General features: G+C 42.4%; 1 protein-coding gene across 5 annotated transcripts in view; it reads right to left on the bottom strand.

Annotated features, from left to right (window-relative positions):
* Positions 1-20,600, bottom strand: part of THSD4 (thrombospondin type 1 domain containing 4) — a 217,897-nt gene that overhangs the window by 186,374 nt on the left and 10,923 nt on the right. For 3 of the 5 annotated variants that reach the window (XM_085850245.1, XM_085850244.1, XM_085850248.1), the window contains 5 exons: positions 19,644-19,812; positions 19,195-19,276; positions 18,152-18,891; positions 16,002-16,641; positions 2,907-3,009 (listed from right to left, as the gene is read on the bottom strand). In XM_085850245.1, coding sequence (XP_085706371.1) covers positions 2,907-3,009; positions 16,002-16,641; positions 18,152-18,891; positions 19,195-19,276; positions 19,644-19,732 — 1,654 coding nt within the window. In that variant the 5' untranslated portion in view covers positions 19,733-19,812. Of the gene's footprint in view, positions 1-2,906; positions 3,010-16,001; positions 16,642-18,151; positions 18,892-19,194; positions 19,277-19,643; positions 19,813-20,042; positions 20,063-20,600 lie in introns of those variants that run through there. The other 2 variants (XM_085850246.1, XM_085850247.1) reach the window with 2 other exon arrangements.

Raw genomic sequence — 20,600 nt, 5'->3', positions numbered from 1 at the left:
GTTTTTTGGCAGATACAGCTTTGGGTTGTTCCTCTAAAATTTACCAGTTCTGGGTCCAGGATCAGTTACAGTTACTTGTGGTCTGTTATCAAGTGATTGCCTTTCATTAAGAATCTATATTAATATTTCGGCACGCCCCTTTTTTTGTTCCACCATCAAATTTTTGTTACTGCATGAAATGAAACGAGCTTTGACATATATAGTAATGATATTATTGTCTTCCTGAAGAGGCCCCTCAAAATTTGTTTTGATGATTATGGTAGTTAAACCTATATTATATTAATATTTCAGTACACCCCTTTTTTTGTTCCACCATCAGATTTTTGTTACTGCATGAAATTAAACAAGCTTTGACATATATAGTAATGATATTATTGTCTTCCTTAAGAGGCCCCTCAAAATTCGTTTTGATGATTATGATAGTTAAACAGTTAAAAAAAACTCCATTTGCAAAATGGGAGGAATTATTGCACAAAAAAGAAATAAAAATGTTTCCCATTTTTTAGAGGACCACTAAGATGAGTTCGGCTCATAGAATCACGCTCCATTTGGGGAGAAAACAGTTGAGTTCATACCTGACGAATTTGCACTTTCCATGTGCCGTAGTTTCTTCACAAAACCATGACTTTCTGACTAAGTACAAAGTATTTCTTTGCTTTTTTATACATGGTCGCCGTTTTGAAATTTTCATCGACCGATACCCGCTGCCCAGCCGGACCAACTGCCAACAAAGTATCGCCCGGTCAGTTACGGTTAAACCCAAAATCATGACCATCATTTTAGTGTGGAGGTGAGTACTGACAGTGTACTTGGGTCTTTTCCGGGTGGGTGCGGGATTGAGCACGTGCACATAAAAATCTCGGGTCTCCGCATAGTGGCGTACAGACTTAAGTCGTACTTCTGTTTACGACCGTAGAAAATCACAGAACCATCCGATCGCCATGCTCTTAACAGTTTCAGAATCAGCTAAATTCTACAACATATGAATATGTGGACGAAACTGATCCGGCCAGCTAAAATCTACAAGATATGAATATGTAGACGAAACTGATCCAGCCTTTTGGATCACTTTAAAGTAGGGTGCCCTGTAATTTTAATGCGCTCTATGGATCCTCCGGAACTCACGAATGGTACACGTTGTGTAGTCACTAAACTATGTGGTAATGTCATCGAAGTGGAGCTACTGCGGGACAGTCGAAGGGGAAAACCTGAATGATAATCAATGGATAAAAATGATATAATATATTGTTTAAAATACATTCATGCTATCTGTCTTTTACCATATGTTGCCAGTGACGCCCGTCGAAGACGGGCACCTTTACTAGTATATATATATATATATATATATATATATATATATATATATATATATATATATATATATATATATATATATATATATATATATATATATATATATATTTGCCAAACTTTCTGAAACCCCTTCAGAAGGAGAAACAGTAAAACAGAAGAAGAAGAAAGCTATCCAGACCACTCTTCTTCCCTTCTTCAAACATCAGAAACCCTATCAACTCCTTCAACAAGAAAAGGAACCTTGCCAGCCATCCATGAAACCAGCGAGATATCAGATGAAGAGGCAGAAATCTTCGCCTCACTGTCTCAGGAATCTCTCTAATCATCACCCAAACCTCTCAGGCATCAACATGCATTACACACCGATATATTTGCCGAGTACAGTGTGTATTTACATACAGTAATTTCTTAAAATAAACATTTATCTCTGTTCTCCATGTACTTATATAGTTACTGTCGTTAGTATTAACTTATTCATACATATATCTATGTTCTCTATGAATTCAGGTAGTTCGTATGTCTTTAGTATTCACTTTAGTGAGCTTGGGATGAGAAAAAATTACTGCCCAGGAACACGTCCTCAGTTTTTAACATCTTGTCAATGTGAAAAACGTTTTGGATTTACACTGTTTTGAATAAACTCCACTTTGTAGGAACGCATCCTGAGCATTAAGCGAGGACTCCCGATATATACATGGGACATGCTTGCAGACTCCAAGCAGTAGCAGATTCCAAGTTATGAATAGTCAACAGCAGCAAATTGCATGCCCATACACACACATATACATGCACATACTCATGAACACACACACACAAAGGTGGATACTTTGAAGCCTGGGAGGACTCCGTTCCACCTTTTCAAACTTGCATATTGAGTTAACAATCAACAACACACATACACACAGACACACACACACACACACACACACACACACACACACACACACACACACACACGTTATATTATTGAAGTTCTATATCATATATATATATATATATATATATATATATATATATATATATATATATATATATATATCTTTGAGATGTTTGGGGCAGCTGGGATTATCCATGATTTTTTTCAAAAATATGTTCTTACAACCAAAGTTTTTCCTAGTTTCTTCTCCAATTTTGAAACACACAGGAAGGACAAAAGTCGAAGGCCTGAAAAATATGCAATCATTGTATTCAATATCCATGCACTCATGGTGTTCAATATCATTGGTAAAGGGCCTGAGACAAATTCTGATTAGTCATGGTTGATACAAACTCATTGGAGTAATACAAAACATGAGCCGCTTGGTTGGATGTGCTTTTCTTCTGTGAATAATGGATGATTCAAACATGTTCAATGTACGTTCACATCCACACAAACTAAATCCCATGGGGCTGCACATTGTGTGAACTGTGAGCCACCCTACCAATGACTGACAAACTCCATCATCTAAATCACTTAGTAAAACGAGCGAGTTGTATAAGGCAACGTCGTACAAAAGATGCTACGAAGGAAGTACCACAGTTGGAGCTGAAGGAGGGAACAACAAGTATTGAACTCATTTATCGTTTGTCACAAAGTTATGGGCATGACCTACCCTCCAGGAAAGGCACCCACTCGTAATGCTTCCCCATGAAGGGCCGCCCGTTGTATGAAGCACACTGAAATTCCCGAACATCCACGCTCCCTGGAGGGCAAACCTGAAAACAGAATAAAGAGATGAGACTTGGTTCATTGTTGGGAAGAGAAAGAGTCAAAACCGTTTTACCCTCAAGGATTTTTCTCCTGACATGAAGCAAAATCCTGCACAGATGTTAGTCCCTTTCTCCATAGTTTCTGTTCAGTGTCACACATTCTTCCCAGCGGTGGGTGAGTTTCCTGATGCCAATTCAGTCAAAGTTGTTTTATTTGCTTTGAAACTTTTTGAGAAAGGGAAAACTTTTTGATTTACCATTGCATGCACAATAATAGTCTAACAATTTGATTGAACAATATCACTGTAAAATCCTTGCCCCTTCGTCGAGCCGGTAATGACATTGGCAGCAACACCCTCTCAGCATTAATTATACGGGCCAAAGTTATTAACCAAATATAAACAGCGTGTTCCGCTTGTTTGGCTCCAATAAGGAGAGGTGGGTGACCTGTTCAACTTGGACTATTTGATTAGTTAGTGACAAATAAGGCTCTTCGATGATAGATTTGAAAACAAAGTATTTGTGGGACTGGTATTACCATCTGGCAGTATTGCCTTGTATCGATGTCATCGATCCTTATAGTGGGTTTTAGGATCATATGAATACTAATAAAGCAGAGTTGAATACTATTCAACAAGCTCAATAAACCCCGGGTCATACATCTCAAGTTTTCCAAGACCACATTAGGTCAACGACCTGCCTGGCAGAATCGCACAGATGCAATACCACTCAGGCACTGTCACTACCTTTGACAGTGCGGCACTTATGACTTCCTTGCACTCCGTTCAGTGTTTGGTGTCACAAGATGTTGAAGTCAGGAGGAACAGCTGGGTTTATAGTTTCGACAAATTGCTTAACCATCTGACATGATTGCAGAAAAAAGGTCTGACAGGCCAGATTCTAACCTGAAGCAGAATTCTTTAGTGACGTAAAAGCAGGCTTTAAAATGGTGTGAACTGTAAACATGATGCGAAACATCAGAAAATTGCACATCAGAGAAGTCCTCTTACAAATAATAAGCAAATACAAGTCTGAAGACGACAATGGTTCACGAGTGGTATTTGACGATGTAGATTGTTTCAGAAGTCAAGGATGAGACAATGTGATAATTTTTGACCAAGTTATAAAAATGATCAACATGAGGTGACATGTTATAACGGGTGACAGGTTATTAGCTGCAAAATGTCGAAAACCCGGTTTCGTTCAACAACTTTCAAAATTTGACCTTTGCATAACCTTTAAAGGTCACAAAACAATGTTGTGGACATTGAAATAAGGAAACAGGATACGTGGTATAGCTTATTGGAGTTAGTTTGTCGAAGAAGGTCGAAAACCCGGTTTGATTCCCACAACTTGAAAATTTGACCTTTATGGCCTTTAAAGGTCAAAGGTCAAGGATTATGACCTTTGGTGCAAAGCTTCCTCTGGAACATTCCAGGAACAATATAATGTCATATAGGCTATATGGCATTTCGCACTCCTTGGATTATCCATACTTTGATGAAATCAGCGTAAAAACAAAATTGAAGGGGGCGCCACGGGCAAGATGTTCGAGATAGAGCAAAATGGTTTCAAGACTTTCGGTGGGGAATGACCTCAAGATTATGCATAAAAAATATTGTCATCCTAGCTCTCAAAATTTGGGCGGTCGTAGGATTTTTATGTCAAAATTCGCAATTTTCTAAGTTTTTGACCTTGTGACCTTGACCTTGGGACGAAAATGAAAAATTGGACAACGACAAGTTTTAGATAATTCATTTTGCTATACAAATACAGAAGAACCCATTCCATTCAGTCAATTCCCGAGGAGAAGATAGATTTTTAATCTGACTACCCCCTAAAAATGCTTATTTTTTGGGCGTGGCTCCGCCCACAATGGGCGTAGCCATGCTCTCATCCAGGAAAACACAACTAGACATTGATATCGAACACATAACCAAGTTTCATCAAGATCAGATCGAAGTCCACGGACTTATGCTCTGGACAGACAAACACACAGACAAGCCGGTAGGCAGACATGGGTAGTCGATCAAGTCGAATTTAGTCGTTTTTCAGCCGTTACTAGCCAACAAAAGTGTCCATAGCAACGGTTCTTTCTCACACATAATTAGGACATACCATGAACCTACCATACGAGTTTCATGTATGTCTGACTCATAGTCTCTGAGATATAACGAACTTGGTTTTTTGTTTTTTTCGACCAGGGTTCATTTAAAGTCTATCTTCTCTGATAGTTTTCATGGGAACGTGCTGAATTTTTTTGTCAAGGAGGCTGAATGTGTTGCCCACAAACGATCATAGTTTGATTTTTGAATTTCGATATTTTTATTTTTTTAGATTTTTTTTGAAAATTTCAAAGGCCGTGTATATGGATATATATATATATATATATATATATATATATATATATATATATATATATATATATATATATATATATATATATATATATATATATCTTCTTCTTCTTTCGGCTGCTCCCATTAGGGGTCACCACAGCGGATCATTCGTATGATCCGCATAATGATTTGGCACATGTTTTACGCCGGATACACACACACACACACACACACACACACACACACACACACACACACACACACACACACACACACACACACACACACACACACACACACACACACGTACACAGTGGCCTGCAAATGTATTCACCCCTCTCCAAAGTATTCACATTTTGATGCCACCTGAGTTTATTTCATGATGTATTCAAATCAAAGTTAATATATTGTCTTCAAAAACAACTCCAAAGTGATAAAGCCAAAAAATGCATATAAACTGTGAATAAGTTTGATTAACAGAAAAAAATCAGATGATTCTCAGTTGTATAAGGATTCAAACCTTTTGCCAAATGAATCCTAAATCACTTGAGGAGCAAATTATTTGTTTGAAAGGCTACAAAACAAGTGTAAAAGGTTTAACTTAAAAAACAAGAAAAAGAGCAGTCAAAGATAGCAGACCCTCGCCAGGACTTGTTTGTGTGGTGTTTGTGTACTGGTATGCTTGAGCATCAGCACCCACAGCAGTCAGGCTTTCACCAGAGGTCAACGATTGATCATATCCTTGCTCTTCGGGTCCTCACCAAACGCAGATGAGAGTTTCGGCAGGGGCTGCTTGCAGTCTATGTTGATCTCTGTAAAGCGTTTGCTTCACTGAATCGGGATGCCCTCTGGATGATTCTTGGTCTTCGTGGGGTGCCATCAAAACTGATCAATCTGATATCTGGAGTATACTCTGGTACTGAGAGTGTTGTGAGATGTGGTGACACCATCTCCGACTTATTTTCAGTTGTTGCTGGAGTTCATCAAGGGTGTGTACTGGCCCCCACACTTTTCAGCACTTGAATTCTGGAGAGGATGTCAGAGAGATCAAGCTGCGGTGCATTGTTTGGGAATGTCAAGATCTCTGACCTTGATATTTTTTCTTGGTGCGGTTTCAGAGATACAGAGGTTTTTTTTCTGTTTTTCCAACATGGCTGCCACACCACGCGACCTATGACATCATAACATTCTTCATGATTCGTCGCTCATATGGTGAAAATTTAGTTTATATCCGACAAGCAGTCACAGCGAAAAACACAAGTTCTGTGCAGACAGACAAACAGACAGACAGACAGACAGACAGACAAATAAACAAGAAGTTAGCGTTCAGAGCATGATACTTGCAAAATCCATAAAACAAATTTGTCCTCAAAAATAATTGGTGGTTCAATTCAATGACCAAATTTGTAAATCCCCTTCGAATTTCTAGTGAATCGGATGAAAATTGACAATTTCAGAAATTTGGCCTGTGTTGACCTATTGTCCTTTGTGAACCTCCAAACGAATTGGTGGTTGAATTCAGTGACCTGATATGAAAATCCTCTTCAAATTTCAAGTCAATCGGATGAAAATTGAGGATATATAGAAATCTCACCTAAGTTGTTGACCTTTGGCCTATGTTGACCTTTTGACCTTTTGACCTCAAAAACAAAAGGCTTCTTCCTTATGACAAACTCAACCATGTGGTGAAGTTTCGTGAAGATTGGTTAAAATTGTGATCTGTAGGCAACAGACAGACTAACAAAATCTACTGACCAATATACTTGAAAATCTTCGATTTTGCAAGTAACAAACAAACGGACACAAATGCAATATCCTCTCCTCTGGTGAGGGTAATAAACTCCCCCACTTATCCAAGGAGTTTTAAGGTGCAACTCACTTGGTCAACCAACAAGGCACACAAGAAGACCAAGGAGCTTTCCAAAGAAGTCAGACATTAAGTGGTGGAGAAGCACCATGCAGGAGAGGGTTATAAGGAATATTTCAGTCACTCACTATCCCTTTGAGTACGGTGAAAACCATCATTAAGAAGTGGAAGATGCACCATACCACCCATACTCCACCCAGATCAGGTCACACATCTCAACTCAGCAGCCGGGCAAGCAGGAAACTGGTTCGAGATGTCACTGGAAATCTATCAATGACTTCGAAAGATCTGCAAGGCGCCAGGTCTGAGATGAGGGTCATTGTTCGTCAATCAACAATATCCGGTTCCCTTCACAAAGCTGACCTCTTTGGACAGATGGCAAGAAAGAAGCCATTACTGAAAAAGATGCATCTAAAAGCTTGTATGGAGTTTATGAAAAAGCATGTTCGTGATACTGCAGGCATGTGGAGAAAGGTTTTGTGGTCAGACAAGATAAAAATTGGAACTTTTTAGTCTAAATTCAATGTGTTACACCTGGAGCAAGCCGACCTCCACACATCACCCAGTCAACACCATCCCTACTGTCAAGGACGGTGCTGGCACATGAAGTTATGGGGCTGCTTTTCATCAGCAGGGACTGGCAAGCTTGTCAGGATAGAATGGACAATGGACGGGACAAAGTACAGGAGAATCCTTGATGAAAACCTGCTTGAGTCAGCCATGAATCTGAAACTGGGTTGTAGATTCACATTTCAGCAGGACAATGATCTGAAGCACAAAGCTGAAGCCACACTGGAGTGGCTGAATAAGAAGAAAATAAATGTTCTTGAGTGTCCCAGTCAAAGTCCTGACTTGAACCCAACTGAACATTTATGGTGAGACTTGAAGAGTGCAGTCCATCAAGGACTCCATCAAACTTGGCAGAACTAGAGCTATTTTTATGTGAAGAATGGGTAAAGATTCTACCATCTCACTGTGCAAAGCTAGTAGAGATCAACCTAAAACACTCGTAGCAGTCATTGCTGCAAAAGGTGCTTCCACCAAGTACTGACCTAAAGGGCTGAATACTTTTACAACCAGTGAATGTTGATTTTTACAGGTATTCCTGACATGTAACCTCCTTCAACTATAACTTTCGTTTGATCTTTTCAGTTATTTACATAAAAGTTCATTTGGAAAAAGTTTCCACATAATTCATCTAAATGTGGCATTATTGGTGGAGGGTGAATACTTTTGCAGGCCACCGTACAAACATACCTTAAACATCCACCCCTTAACTATGGTCGAGTTACAAATCTCAAATGTGCACCCCAAATTTAGCCATTGCTGTGCTGATCTTGGTGCTGAAGGCCACTTATGAGTGCAATCTTAAAGACGTGCATGGGGGGTCGATGCAGAGTTGTTCTGCATGCTGACACACAAGCACATTAACATACTGACAGATTTCTATACCCGACATGTGCACAGGAGGGAAACGGAGTATATCGGGAGAAGGATGTTGAAGATGGAGCCGCCAGGCAGGAGGAGAAGAGGAAGGCCAAAGAAGAGGTTCATGGATGCGGTGAGGGCGGACATGCGGGTGGTTGGAGTGTCAATGGAAGATGTGGAGGATAGAGCAAAATGGAGACAGTTGGTCCGCTGTGGCGACCCCTAGCGGGAGCAAGCCGAAAGAGGAAGAAGAAGAAGATTTCTATACCCTCTCACATCCCCTCAGGATGAGAGTGGCTAACACACACACACACACACACACACACACACACACACACACACACACACACACACACACACACACACACACTCTGCTCTCATTCTCCAAAACACACTTGCACAACACATTTGCCTTGCTTACTGTGTAATCAGTTTCGGACACCATCATCATCAGTGTTTCGGCCCATTAACCACATCACAGACCACATAATTCGGTAGATGAGCAGCAAGGTACCCTTGCTTCTTTGTCGGAGATGCCAATTATATTGAGAGCTTTAGATTCCACAGTATCAGGAGTGAGTGGTGTGAAATAGGGGTAATAAACAATAGGGAAGGGCAAGTTTCTACTGATTGGTGAAGAAAGACTTTTTAAAGTGGAGAACTTCACATTCACTGAAGTGGTACTTGGCATGACAAGGGATACCCAGTTTGTCAGTGGGATTAGAGGCTAGCTTTGATATAAGACCTGAGTAGAAGAGATTATGACTGATCCATGAGGCCTAGAAGTTCAAAGGATCTGCTGCTCTTCCTTCGCTCCAATTGGTTCTTCTGACCACGTCCTTGTTAAAGTGGACATCTCTCTGGCTGTCATCAGAGAACCACCTCACCGCCGTCGAGTCTGGCATTTCACTCAAGCCGACTGGCAGGGTCTCCGAGCAGCCATCAAACTTACAGACTGGTCTCCTATCACTACTTTCTCAAACATCAACTCATCCTGGGAATTCTTTCAAAGAAACTTGCTCTCCCTCATGCACAGATTTATCCCCTCTCGTGTTCAGTTGTCTTACCCTTCCTCCCGCCCTTGGTTTACTGAAGCTTGTGGCGAGGCAGTTGTCCTGAAACAACTTGCCTTTGCCTCATGGAAAGCAAACCCAACTGAGGGCAATCTCAGTTCTTTCCACAAAGCTCGGAACAAGTGTGTATCTACCCTCAGGAGAGCCAGAAAACAACATCTTTCTCATCTCAAGTCTGAACTCTCAAACCTCTCTCCCTCCCTCAAAATCCTGGTGGCGTTTAATCAAATCTGTTTCTGGTGTATGTTCCCCCTCCATCCCCTCCCTTACCTCAAATGGCCGCACTGCTGATTCCACACGTGATAAAGCTGAATGTCTAAACTCGGTGTTTGCAGCTAAATCTTGTGTCCCAAACCCATCACTATCTCTACCCACTTTACCCAGTCGCACCCAACTGTCCCTGGATTCTGTATCCTTTTCTCCTGACAAGGTGGAGAGCTTGCTTTCAAACCTCGAGTCAGATTCTGCAACCGGTCCAGACGGCATCAGCCCACGTGTCCTCAAAGCCTGCTCTTCTGCTCTTGCTCACCCTCTCTCTGTTCTATTCACCCTCTCATTTTCCCAAGGTCATCTGCCATCTGCTTGGAAATCAGCAAACATTACTGCCCTGCATAAAAAAGGTGCAAAAACAGATCCCTGTAACTACAGACCAATCAGCCTTCTCCCAATCATCAGCAAGGTGATGGAATCCATCATCGCCTCAGATATGAAATCCTTCCTCTTCTCCAATGGCTTGATTTCCAATCATCAATTTGGTTTCAGACCAGGTCACTCTACCCTGGATATGCTGCTACTGCTCTCCCATCAATGGATGGTGGTCCTCAATGCCAGACAGGAAATCCGAGCCGTATCCCTGGACATATCACGTGCTTTTGACACAGTCTGGCACCCTGCCCTACTCACCAAACTCTCTTCCCATGGTATTCAAGGCCATCTCCACTCATGGCTCGCAGACTTCCTCTCCTGTCGCAGTCAACGTGTGGCCCTAAATGGAGTTCTTTCATCCCCTCTTCCTGTGCAGGCTGGAGTTCCTCAAGGTAGCGTTCTGGGCCCTGTTCTTTTTCTGGTTTTCATCAATGATCTCTCGGACTCTCTGGAAAATCCTCTATTTCTCTTTGCCGATGACTCCACCCTCTGCCGTACCATCTGTCATCCCTCAGACCGGCAAGCAGCAGCTTCTTCGCTCACTGCAGATCTGGATAAAATCACAAACTGGTCCAACACGTGGAACATGTCTTTCAATCCAGACAAATCTCACACTCTCACTATGTCTCTTCGAAAGGACCGTTTACAAAACCCCCATCCACTTTCTGAACAATCCTCTGGAAGAAGTCTTTTCTTTCAAGCTTCTGGGTCTCACTATCTGCCATGACCTTTCCTGGGAAAGTCACATTTCCAACCTTGCCTCAAAAGCCAGTCGCCGACTGGGAATCCTCCGTCGTGCAAAGTCCTTCCTCGGCCCTCTTGAGCTCCTGACTACTTACAAAGCTTTTGTCCGTAGCCTGATGGAGTACTGCTCTCCCCTCTGGGCTGGTGCTCCTGCCTCCCACCTTTCTCGACTTCACGCTGTCGAAACCAGGGCTTTTAAGATCATCGGCATCTCCCGCAATGAAGCTGAGTCTTTGGGCCTCTCACTCAATCACCGCAGGTTGGTCGGTGGTCTTTCTGTCTTCTACCGACTCCTCTCCAGCCTTGCCCCCCCTGCTCTCTCTGCGATTTGTCCCCACCACATTTCCACAGGGCGCTCAAGGTCCGCCAACAACCCCCTTTTGGTAAAACTACCAAAATCACGAATCACTGCTCATCTTCACTCTTTCATTCCTCTTTTTTCCCGCCTTTGGAATAAACTTCCTCACTCTATTCTTTCCCATTCTTCCCTCCAGGCTTTCAAAACAGCTGTTCACCACCACCTCTTATCTTCCCCCATCCAAATCCTCGATCTTTTCTACCCCCGATAATCCACCCAAGCCCACTTCCTTCAATTCTCCTGCTTTCCTTCCTGAAAGTCCCTGTAATGTCCAGCTTCTCCTCGCCATGTTCCCCGTCCCATCCCCATCCCTCTCCCTTCCACAGTTCACCTGTGTCTGTTCCCCAATGTTTTGTCCCTTCCACTCCCACCCCTCTTGTCTCATGCCTCCTTGCTGTGAGTTGTGTGTTAGCTCTCATACGAGCCTCGACCAAGGTATACAAAAAAAAAAAATAAAAAAAAAATAAAAGGACTGAACTTCTTCCAATGGCTGATCAAGGAAGTAAATTTGTTGTTTTGTGAGATGAACTTTCAGGTGAAAATATGAGTCTTGGATTGAAAGACACGTTCCACATGTAAACTTATTATATGATCCTTCCCAGATCTGCTTCGAAGGATGCATCTGTTGCTGATCTATCATTGTGGTGGATTATCTGATGTCGTTATGTCGAATGGTGAGCCAAATGGAAAAGATAATTTTTCCAGAGCATTAAAGAATTCATTGTAGAATATAAGGGGAAAAAAACATTGAACCCAACTTGCTGCACTGGGTAACTCAGGCCACAACTGGCAGAAGAGAAAAAAGATAAACTTGAGAGCTATGCATTGATTGTATGTATGAGCAAGTCACTACACCGGGAATAAAAAATGCTTTGGTTGGTAGAGGAAGAAAACTTGATAAGCAGAGCAGAGTGGAGACAGTGCCTCAAGTCTGTCATATGCCCAGTGACGCAGTCATGACTATATTGTTGAAGGTTCAAGGCTTCTACCCATTGTTGAGAGCAAAGCAGCAATTCCAAATGAGTGAGTGGGACAGAATACAAACTGATGATCAGAGATCAGGCCCTTTCAAGAAGAGTAGAGACTTGATGTTGGTTGGGGTGATGGATTTCATGACTTTGCATCCAACTACAAATTGGTAAGGTTATTTATTTAGCTGTAATTGAGTAGATCTGTTTTACACCATTATTGTGCATTGGAGTGATGTTGGCTGTATTTCAAGCAAATGGAAGGTGCCCAAGGTGAAGGAAGGGTATGCTGGCAAAAAAAGGAGATTTTTTTTGTAGACATAGTCCAGGCTCATGGTAGACCAAGGGAAAGCTAGAGCAGCAGAGCATGATCTGAGAACAAGACTCTTTCTTTACAATGCTATCCTGGCCCATCACAAAAGAAGAGCAAGTCTGATCAGAATTTTCACTTCTGACTTGGAGGAAAAACTAACAGGGTATTGGAAGCGGAATGAGGGGAGTATGGAGTTGATGGACAAGGATAGATTGTCTCCATAAGCTTTGGAGGAAAACACTGAGTTAAGATCTTTTTCATGCCCCAAGCCATTCATGGTGATTGATACCCTTGTGACACACTTAACAAGGCACGACTAGGAATTTGAGGAAGGTGGTAGGTTGGAGAGATCAGTGTTGAGATTGGTCTGATTTTATTTTCTAACTTGCCTGAGGATGGACACTCACTTGTTGCATACTTTCAAAAATGACACATTTGTTCTCAGTTGAATTTACCTTCCATTTTGGAAAAAGCAAGCGACTTGATAGCAAGTCCCTTGCAACAACACTGCATAGCATGACCAAGAAGATGGATAGGAGATCATACTAATAAGAAGATGAGAGAGAAAGAGAGAGAAAGAGAGAGAAAGAGAGAGAAAGAGAGAGAAAGAGAGAGAGAGAGAGAGAGAGAGAGAGAGAAGAGAGAGAAAGAGAGAGAAAGAGAGAGAAAGAGAGAGAGAGAGAGAGAGAGAGAGAGAGAGAGAGAGAGAGAGAGAGAGAGAGAGAGAGAGAGAGAGAGAGAGAGAGAGAGAGAGAGAGAGAGAGAGAGAGAGAGAGAGAGAGAGAGAGAGAGAGAGAGAGAGAGAGAGAGAGAGAGAGAGAGAGAGAGAGAGAGAGAGAGAGAGAGAGAGAGAGAGAGAGAGAGAGAGAGAGATGAAAGGGGATATTTCTCTCCATATTAGTTGGCCTGAACAAACGGGAATGATGGATGAAATCAACAGGGAATTGATTGAGGTGTGCTAATGACATGGAAAGCAAGGAGAAACTGATGTTTCGGGTGTTAACCCTGCGTCAAAAAAAAAAGAACCTCTTTTTTTTTCTCCAATGAAGGGTTAACGGCTGAAGCGTCAGTTTGTCCTTGCCTACAATGGCAGTTAGCATACCTAAATCAATTTCCTGTTGATTGGTTCCATTGTTCTCCCTGTCTGCCAACACAGACAGACGTTTCGGTATCACCAGCAAAACTAGTTATTCATTAAACCTGAGCAAACTGCCAGAATAAAGTTCTGAAATGGCTCTCTAACGAAAAGTTGAGAGATTTGGACTTTTTCTCTTGTTATGATGTGGAATCATCATCACACAAACATGGTGAAAGGAGAAAAGTGGGGCAGAAGAAGAACAAGAGTAATTAGAGAGAAAGGTAGTTATTACCACGTCAAGGAAGGAGACTGCACCATTTCAAGAGACTGGAGTGTGAAGTTCACATTTTGTTGCATCAGAGTTTCAGTGACAAAGCACTGAGATCACCACTTTCACCACAAACATTCCTCTTCCTTCCAATTCCTTTCCCTCTCCTCTTTTTTACCCCCACCTCCTTCCTCCTCCTTGCCCCATTGCTCCCCATTCATTGCACATATCTAAGTGGTTGGTCTCCCAGTGAAGCAAATTTTGTGATGATCTCTGCAGACAACCAATTTGCGATTAATTATGATTAACAATAATATCTAAACTACCTGAAGTGGAAGTAAAGACATAAATCTAATTTGGTGCGACTCGTTGTTGTTTACCCAAGCATGTGTTATAAATATTTTGAATCAGCGACATGTTTCTCGTAAACATATGGCTAAAGATAGGCAGATGAGATTGATGAATAGTCAAGCAATATCCTATATACACAAGCATTGTACAAAGGAGATTTCTATCTGCCAGGTTGAAAAAGCACGCTTCCTGGGCAAACTATCCCCAGCCTGCTGGTGATCCAAGCTAAACGCCTGTTGCTTTCTGTCACTTGTTTTCGAATGATGAACGCTAGTTTGTAGAAAATCCCATGTGATTGCACTCTGACTATCACAATCTACCATCCATTGCTTCGTGCAGGAGGCTGTGATCTTTGCGCAATGACCTTCCATTCCACATTTGCGACCCAACTGGAATTCAAGGCAGTAGCACAACCTCGATGAAACACTCGGGCAGTAATGCAAAGCCGCGATCTGCAGCTTGTTAACTAAGAACGCAGCCATAATAAATTAAATGGCTACGTGCAGCAGATGAGGGCAATAGGAACATCCTGCCATGGTCCATGTGGGCTTTTCGTAGACAACGGCAGGAGCCCTTGGCTCATAAAAAAAAAGTCAGATGTTCACGAGGGTCATGACCCTCAAGTCTGGAGCATTGATTTGACCATGGAGATACAGAGAACAAACAGTATTGCTGCCGGTTTTCAGCTGGAACGACGTCCCACACCTTGAAGGCATTACAAGCATATCCGGAAAAGAAAAGGTTCCATCCATAGTGTCAAATTAATTACAGAACAAAAACTGTTCTTCACCACTTCTCTCTGCTTCTCAAGTAAACTTTGGTGATAAGTTAACAGCCTGACATCATTAAATGCACATGTCTCAAACATTGTCAGAAGGACTTCAAAACAATGAGCCAATGTCAAATACATGTCTCAAAGATTCTGTCACAAAACAGCCAAAGAAGATAAATCTTAACAAAGCAACAACTCTTCCTTATTCCTTTTGGATGAGGGGCTCACATGAGCAGTGAGTGTGTTTTCTTTTCTCATAAGATGGAAAGTTGACATCTGCAGCTGCATCACTCAAAATGATGTCATCACCAGGCATTCTTGCATGTAGGAGACAAAGATGTCTGTGCTACTTAACTTTTAATGAGTGTCACCTCGAGTGCGATGCTATTTGAATGCGACACCATTTTCCAGGTCTCTTGATCGACAAAACGTTACAAATACCTGCCTAATCGCTCAGACTCGGAGAAGAACATTCCAGCTTTGTAAAATCACTGTAAAGAAGATATACCACTCCTACAGCTAAAGTGTGTAACAGATAGGATGGATGGAACACACACACACACACACACACACACTTAACTAATCGTACAGTTTTGGAGCTATTGCAAAAACATAATCTAATTTAAAGGATTGCTATAAATAATGCACATGCACACTTGTAACAACTAAAAGCAAATAAGAAATATGTCAAATATTGCAGTGAACATTATCAAGTTAAAACTTAGGTCCTTCAAGTTCCATTCTGCAGCCATGAGATGCCAAAGTGCTATGTACTGTGTTGAGCAATCACAAACCTGTGCATTGCAGATCATTGACTGAGTATTGTCACCAGAGCAGTTAAACATCCGTTGATCCACATTCTGTCTTCGCCGTCTTCTCCCGCCATGTTGATTGTGGGATAAGGTCCTCATCTCATGAACCTTGTGGATTATCCGACTCCGTGCAGGTTGACTTGCATTGTGGTTCGACATTCCCTCTTTGTGGAGGCTTCCACTCTGCCCCACCAGGGAATTACGTGATTGAGGCAGTGATGAATATGCTGGGAAACCCTCCTTTGAGCTATAAACAGGCACAGGCTGTGGTGACTGCAACCTGTTGTCTGTGTGAGAGCGTTCGGCAAGAAATCTACCCCAATGTGATGCTTTATCATTGGGGTTAGAAAATGCTGGTCGTTGTTGCTTTGGCCGCATCCTTGTGGGCTGGCGTAAAGCCCTGGAGCGCAAGGCTCTATGTTGTGATGACGATGCTTCACCATGGCTGGATGCATCAACAAAAGGCCGTGGGGCTCGTGCCGAGTCGAGGCCGTGATGGGTCGCATCGGAGTCTTCGCCCTCATGCTGCTGCTGGTTGGGTGGGCCCTGCCTGATGGCGGAGTAAACCACAGGCATTTTTCCATAGCCATACTTCCCCGGGTGGATGGATGACGGAAAAGCCCTGAACAGGGATAATATACATTAGCTGGAAATTCTCAAGACATTATTATTTGAGGACACAAATCATACTGTTCCTTGCCAAAATATTAACTTTATAAAATTGAAAGCACTCTCAGAAAAAAAAAAATCTTCATGAATGATTATTCCCATAATAAAGTCCCAGCAAGCTGAGGGGTGGGTCACACATCAGGTCTGCAACAGAAAAGAAGGCTTATTTATAGCGTATGTGGCTCAAGAATTATGGGTAGAATAGAACCCATTATTTGAAACAGGCTTGAAAAGTTAAATACATTTAGAAGGCAAGAGAGAATTGAAATAGAAAACTCCTTAAGACAAAAGCATAAATGTGTAAATAACCCCCAAAATCCTTAGGAATGCAACGTCAACGAGAAAGGCACTCGTAGAGAGCATCGTCCTGCCTCGTACATTCATTCTGAACAAAAATACCATCGTTAACTGAACACGCTACTATTATGGCCCAAATACCCATATCATCCATGCACCCGATTATGTCACATAGTTTATTGGCACGGGTTATGACGTCATCAATTTAATTCTTCGCTCACATCCATGGTCATAGATCAGATAAAAAAGTTTCAGATTTTTTGGATAAAGATTTAAATCAAACCAATTATGTCTGAAATGGCACTTCACCGATGACAGCATCGTTATCACCCTTTATACCCCATGGGGAATTGATGACATATGCAAAGTTTCAATTTTTTTTGTTGAGCTGTTTCGGAGACAATGAGGTCCATTTTTTTTTCCTTTAATCCAATATAGCTGTCATAACATGTGATCTATGACATCAGAGTTAGCAATAAAATATTCTCCATGGGAAGTCCCTTCTGTGTTTAAAGTTTTGCTTCGATTGGACATTCGGTTACAGAGAAAACATTTTTAAAGCGAAAATATATAGATGCGGACAGACACACACACACACACACACACACACACACACACACACACACACACACACACACACACACACACACACACACACACACACACACACACACACAAGCAAATACACGGCGTTAAGTTGCCCCTCTCTAAGTGTATCGGTATGCACTACAATGCAATATGAGAATTTAATCTGGTTAGCTTTAACCCCCATTGCTCCTGACCAGGCCACATTTGTACAGCTTGAGCTTTTGTCATCAACCCTTCGACAAACCCCTATTATGAGAACATGGATAACAGAAGTTAATAAAATGTACAATTGTTTTTTAAACTATCGTTTTTGTCAACTTTAGTTTGAGTACAAAGTGGACGCAGACGGGCTTCGCATTTTGAGATGATTTTTAGTTCATCTTGTGTCTTATGTTACAGCTAACTGTAAGGACAATTACATGTTAGGTTATCCAGAGATTTTTTCCACAATCTGGACTGACCACTTCTCTGTGGCACTCAAAATAGTTTCTGCAAAACAACTTTCCTTCACTATATAATATTGATAAAACAATTGTGGATATTCTGAGATGGTGACATGCTGCTTTAGCAGAACTCACCGTGTGGCGGTGGCTGATCTCGACCGTGATAATCCCCTGGAGTGAGACACCCTGGCTTGCTGATATCTTCTTAGTCTGTCGGCCGCCCTTGTTTCCTTTACATTAGCGGTCCTCTCATCAGCATCTTGAGATGCCTCCTTGCTGTCTGTGTAAAGTGAAAAGGCTGCTGTACCACCACTGCGCCTGTAGCCACCTTTATTGTGAGTAGGCCAATCCAAAGACCATGGAAGGCCATCGCGGCCATAGCTAAGCCGGGTTGCTCCTTGGCTCGGAGACGTCATTGGCTGCTCGGCGCCACCGTCTCCAGCAGGAACCTCACGATCAGGTGGTGCCTGACCGGGTTGAATTGATCGGTTGTTGGGTTTACGAGCAGATCCTTCCCTCCCATTTCTCGATGAGATCCTTGAGTGAGATCCACGATGTTTCATCCTGTGCCTGCCCGGCTGCCATCGCCTGCCTTGTCGGTCCATTCTATCCCTCACAGTTGTCAGCCAGTAATGAGATCGTCTGGAAGGGTTGCGATCCGGAACCCTGTTTGGTGGAGGTCTGCAGTCACGTTGGCGTTCTTGCACTCCTATTCCGCATGATCGGCTGCACTCCGACCAGTGACTCCAAGATCCCCACACGCCTGGCCTCAAAGTGTCCCTGCCCTGGGACCGACCCCAATCTGCTGTCCCCTGTCTTTGGACCGTTGATAACTCTTCCTCTGCTGGTGCTTCTCTCTTTATCCGCTGTGGCACCTGTACAAGCAATGAGAAAAGAGATGCATGTACAATTACTTCTCATCAATGGACTCCACATAGTAACACACAAAAGCAAATTTAGCTCTATAAATACGTATAACCATCCAGAAGATAACCTGTCACTGAATAGGTTACAAACAAAACCTGTTGTAAAAATTGAAAAATTCTAACTGCGTCTCAGCAGGAAGAACTTGCAAAATTATGGCTTCTTTGAATGACTCGAGAGTTTGTCTCAATCAGTGTGGCCAACAGTAATTTAGTTGATCAAATTCTCCTCGCCCTCTGACCCCACATGCCAACCTTGCGGTGTGTTGATGAGGCCATGGTGAATGATAAAGAAAGGCTTCTGGTAAGCAGCAGCAGCAGCAGCAGCATCAACAGGCTGTAACAGGTCACACAATGCACCATTAGTCGCTCAACCTGTCATTCCAAGCATTTCTTTGCACCGCCTGTTATGGCATCCACAGCAAAATAATCAAGGTGACTCTGTGCTAACATGGAGCAAACTCACCTCCACAGCTCCCAAATCCAGATCACAAATTGGAATGTCAAAATATTTTAAACACGTGCTTTAGCCATTTACTCTGGAGTTCATCCAAAAACAGAATTTGCAAGATGGCTTTCAGCAAAGACAGTTTATTGCAAATGTGTTTGAAATACTTTTCGACTGCAATATAAAACTTTGCACAAGGTACAAAGCCATGATTTTTTGGAGCCGTAACCAAATTAGAGGTGAACCCGAAGCTCACCACACTTTTCCTTGAGCGTGTTGCCTCCACGTGATGCCCAAAGGTCGGCACTCGAGGTTCGAGACCCCCGCCATAGCCCATCGACTCATTTCCAATGGAGAGCCAGGTTATGTTGTAGGCACCGCTTCGGGGTATTATTGCCACGCTTCCACTGGGGTTATCTCCTGATCTGCGTACGAAAGAAAGAGGGGACGTGAAAAGTAGGATGGATTGTGAGAGAGGCTTGTGCGTGGGTTTTGGGAGCACACGGTGTGACACACAGCGGAGGAAGGAAGGATTGGTGCAAGTAGCAACACCGCAGTTCAATTACATCAGGAGCACCTAGCAACCCCACCCGACACGGACAGATTGTACAGGCAACCAGCCATCCCTTTTTTTAACTCTTGGGCTCCGTCACACCTGTTATTTGCCTCGTCTACCCAGATAGAGCTGCATCTTTTGAACCATGGCAACGCAGAGAGAGAGAGAGAGAGAGAGAGAGAGAGAGAGAGAGAGAGAGAGAGAGAGAGAGAGAGAGAGAGAGAGAGAGAGAGAGAGAGAGAGAGAGACTTTATTTAGCTGAGACCTGGACCCGGCAATGTAACCTGAGGATCCTGCTCCACCATGTACACCAAAAACGACTTATCAGGGTGAAAATAGTACAAAATTCCGATGGTCACACAAAGAAAGTCCACGTTCAATTGGCCTAGGCTCGTCAAACACGTGAAACGAAATTACCTTTTGAGAATTTTTTTTAAAACGTCAAAATGATGTGTTACCATTTTGAACATTTGGGTTGCTTCAGGTCCGATTTGGGAATAGCATGTGTTGCATTGTACCTTCTGCTTCGTACAAAGATCTACAACCATGGAGGGAATTTAATGAAAAGAGGGAATTCCACAAAGGGTGTGAATATTAGTCATATATCGTACTGCACACACCTGCTCATAACAATCACATTCTGTAGGAAATGCTGCC

Source organism: Eptatretus burgeri, chromosome 12 (genome assembly GCF_056783735.1).
Source record: "Eptatretus burgeri isolate ZD-2024b chromosome 12, Ebu_testis_v1, whole genome shotgun sequence".
NCBI lineage: Eukaryota > Metazoa > Chordata > Myxini > Myxiniformes > Myxinidae > Eptatretus > Eptatretus burgeri.
Note: the sequence above shows the minus strand (reverse complement) of the source record. Positions and strands in the feature narration are given on the sequence as shown.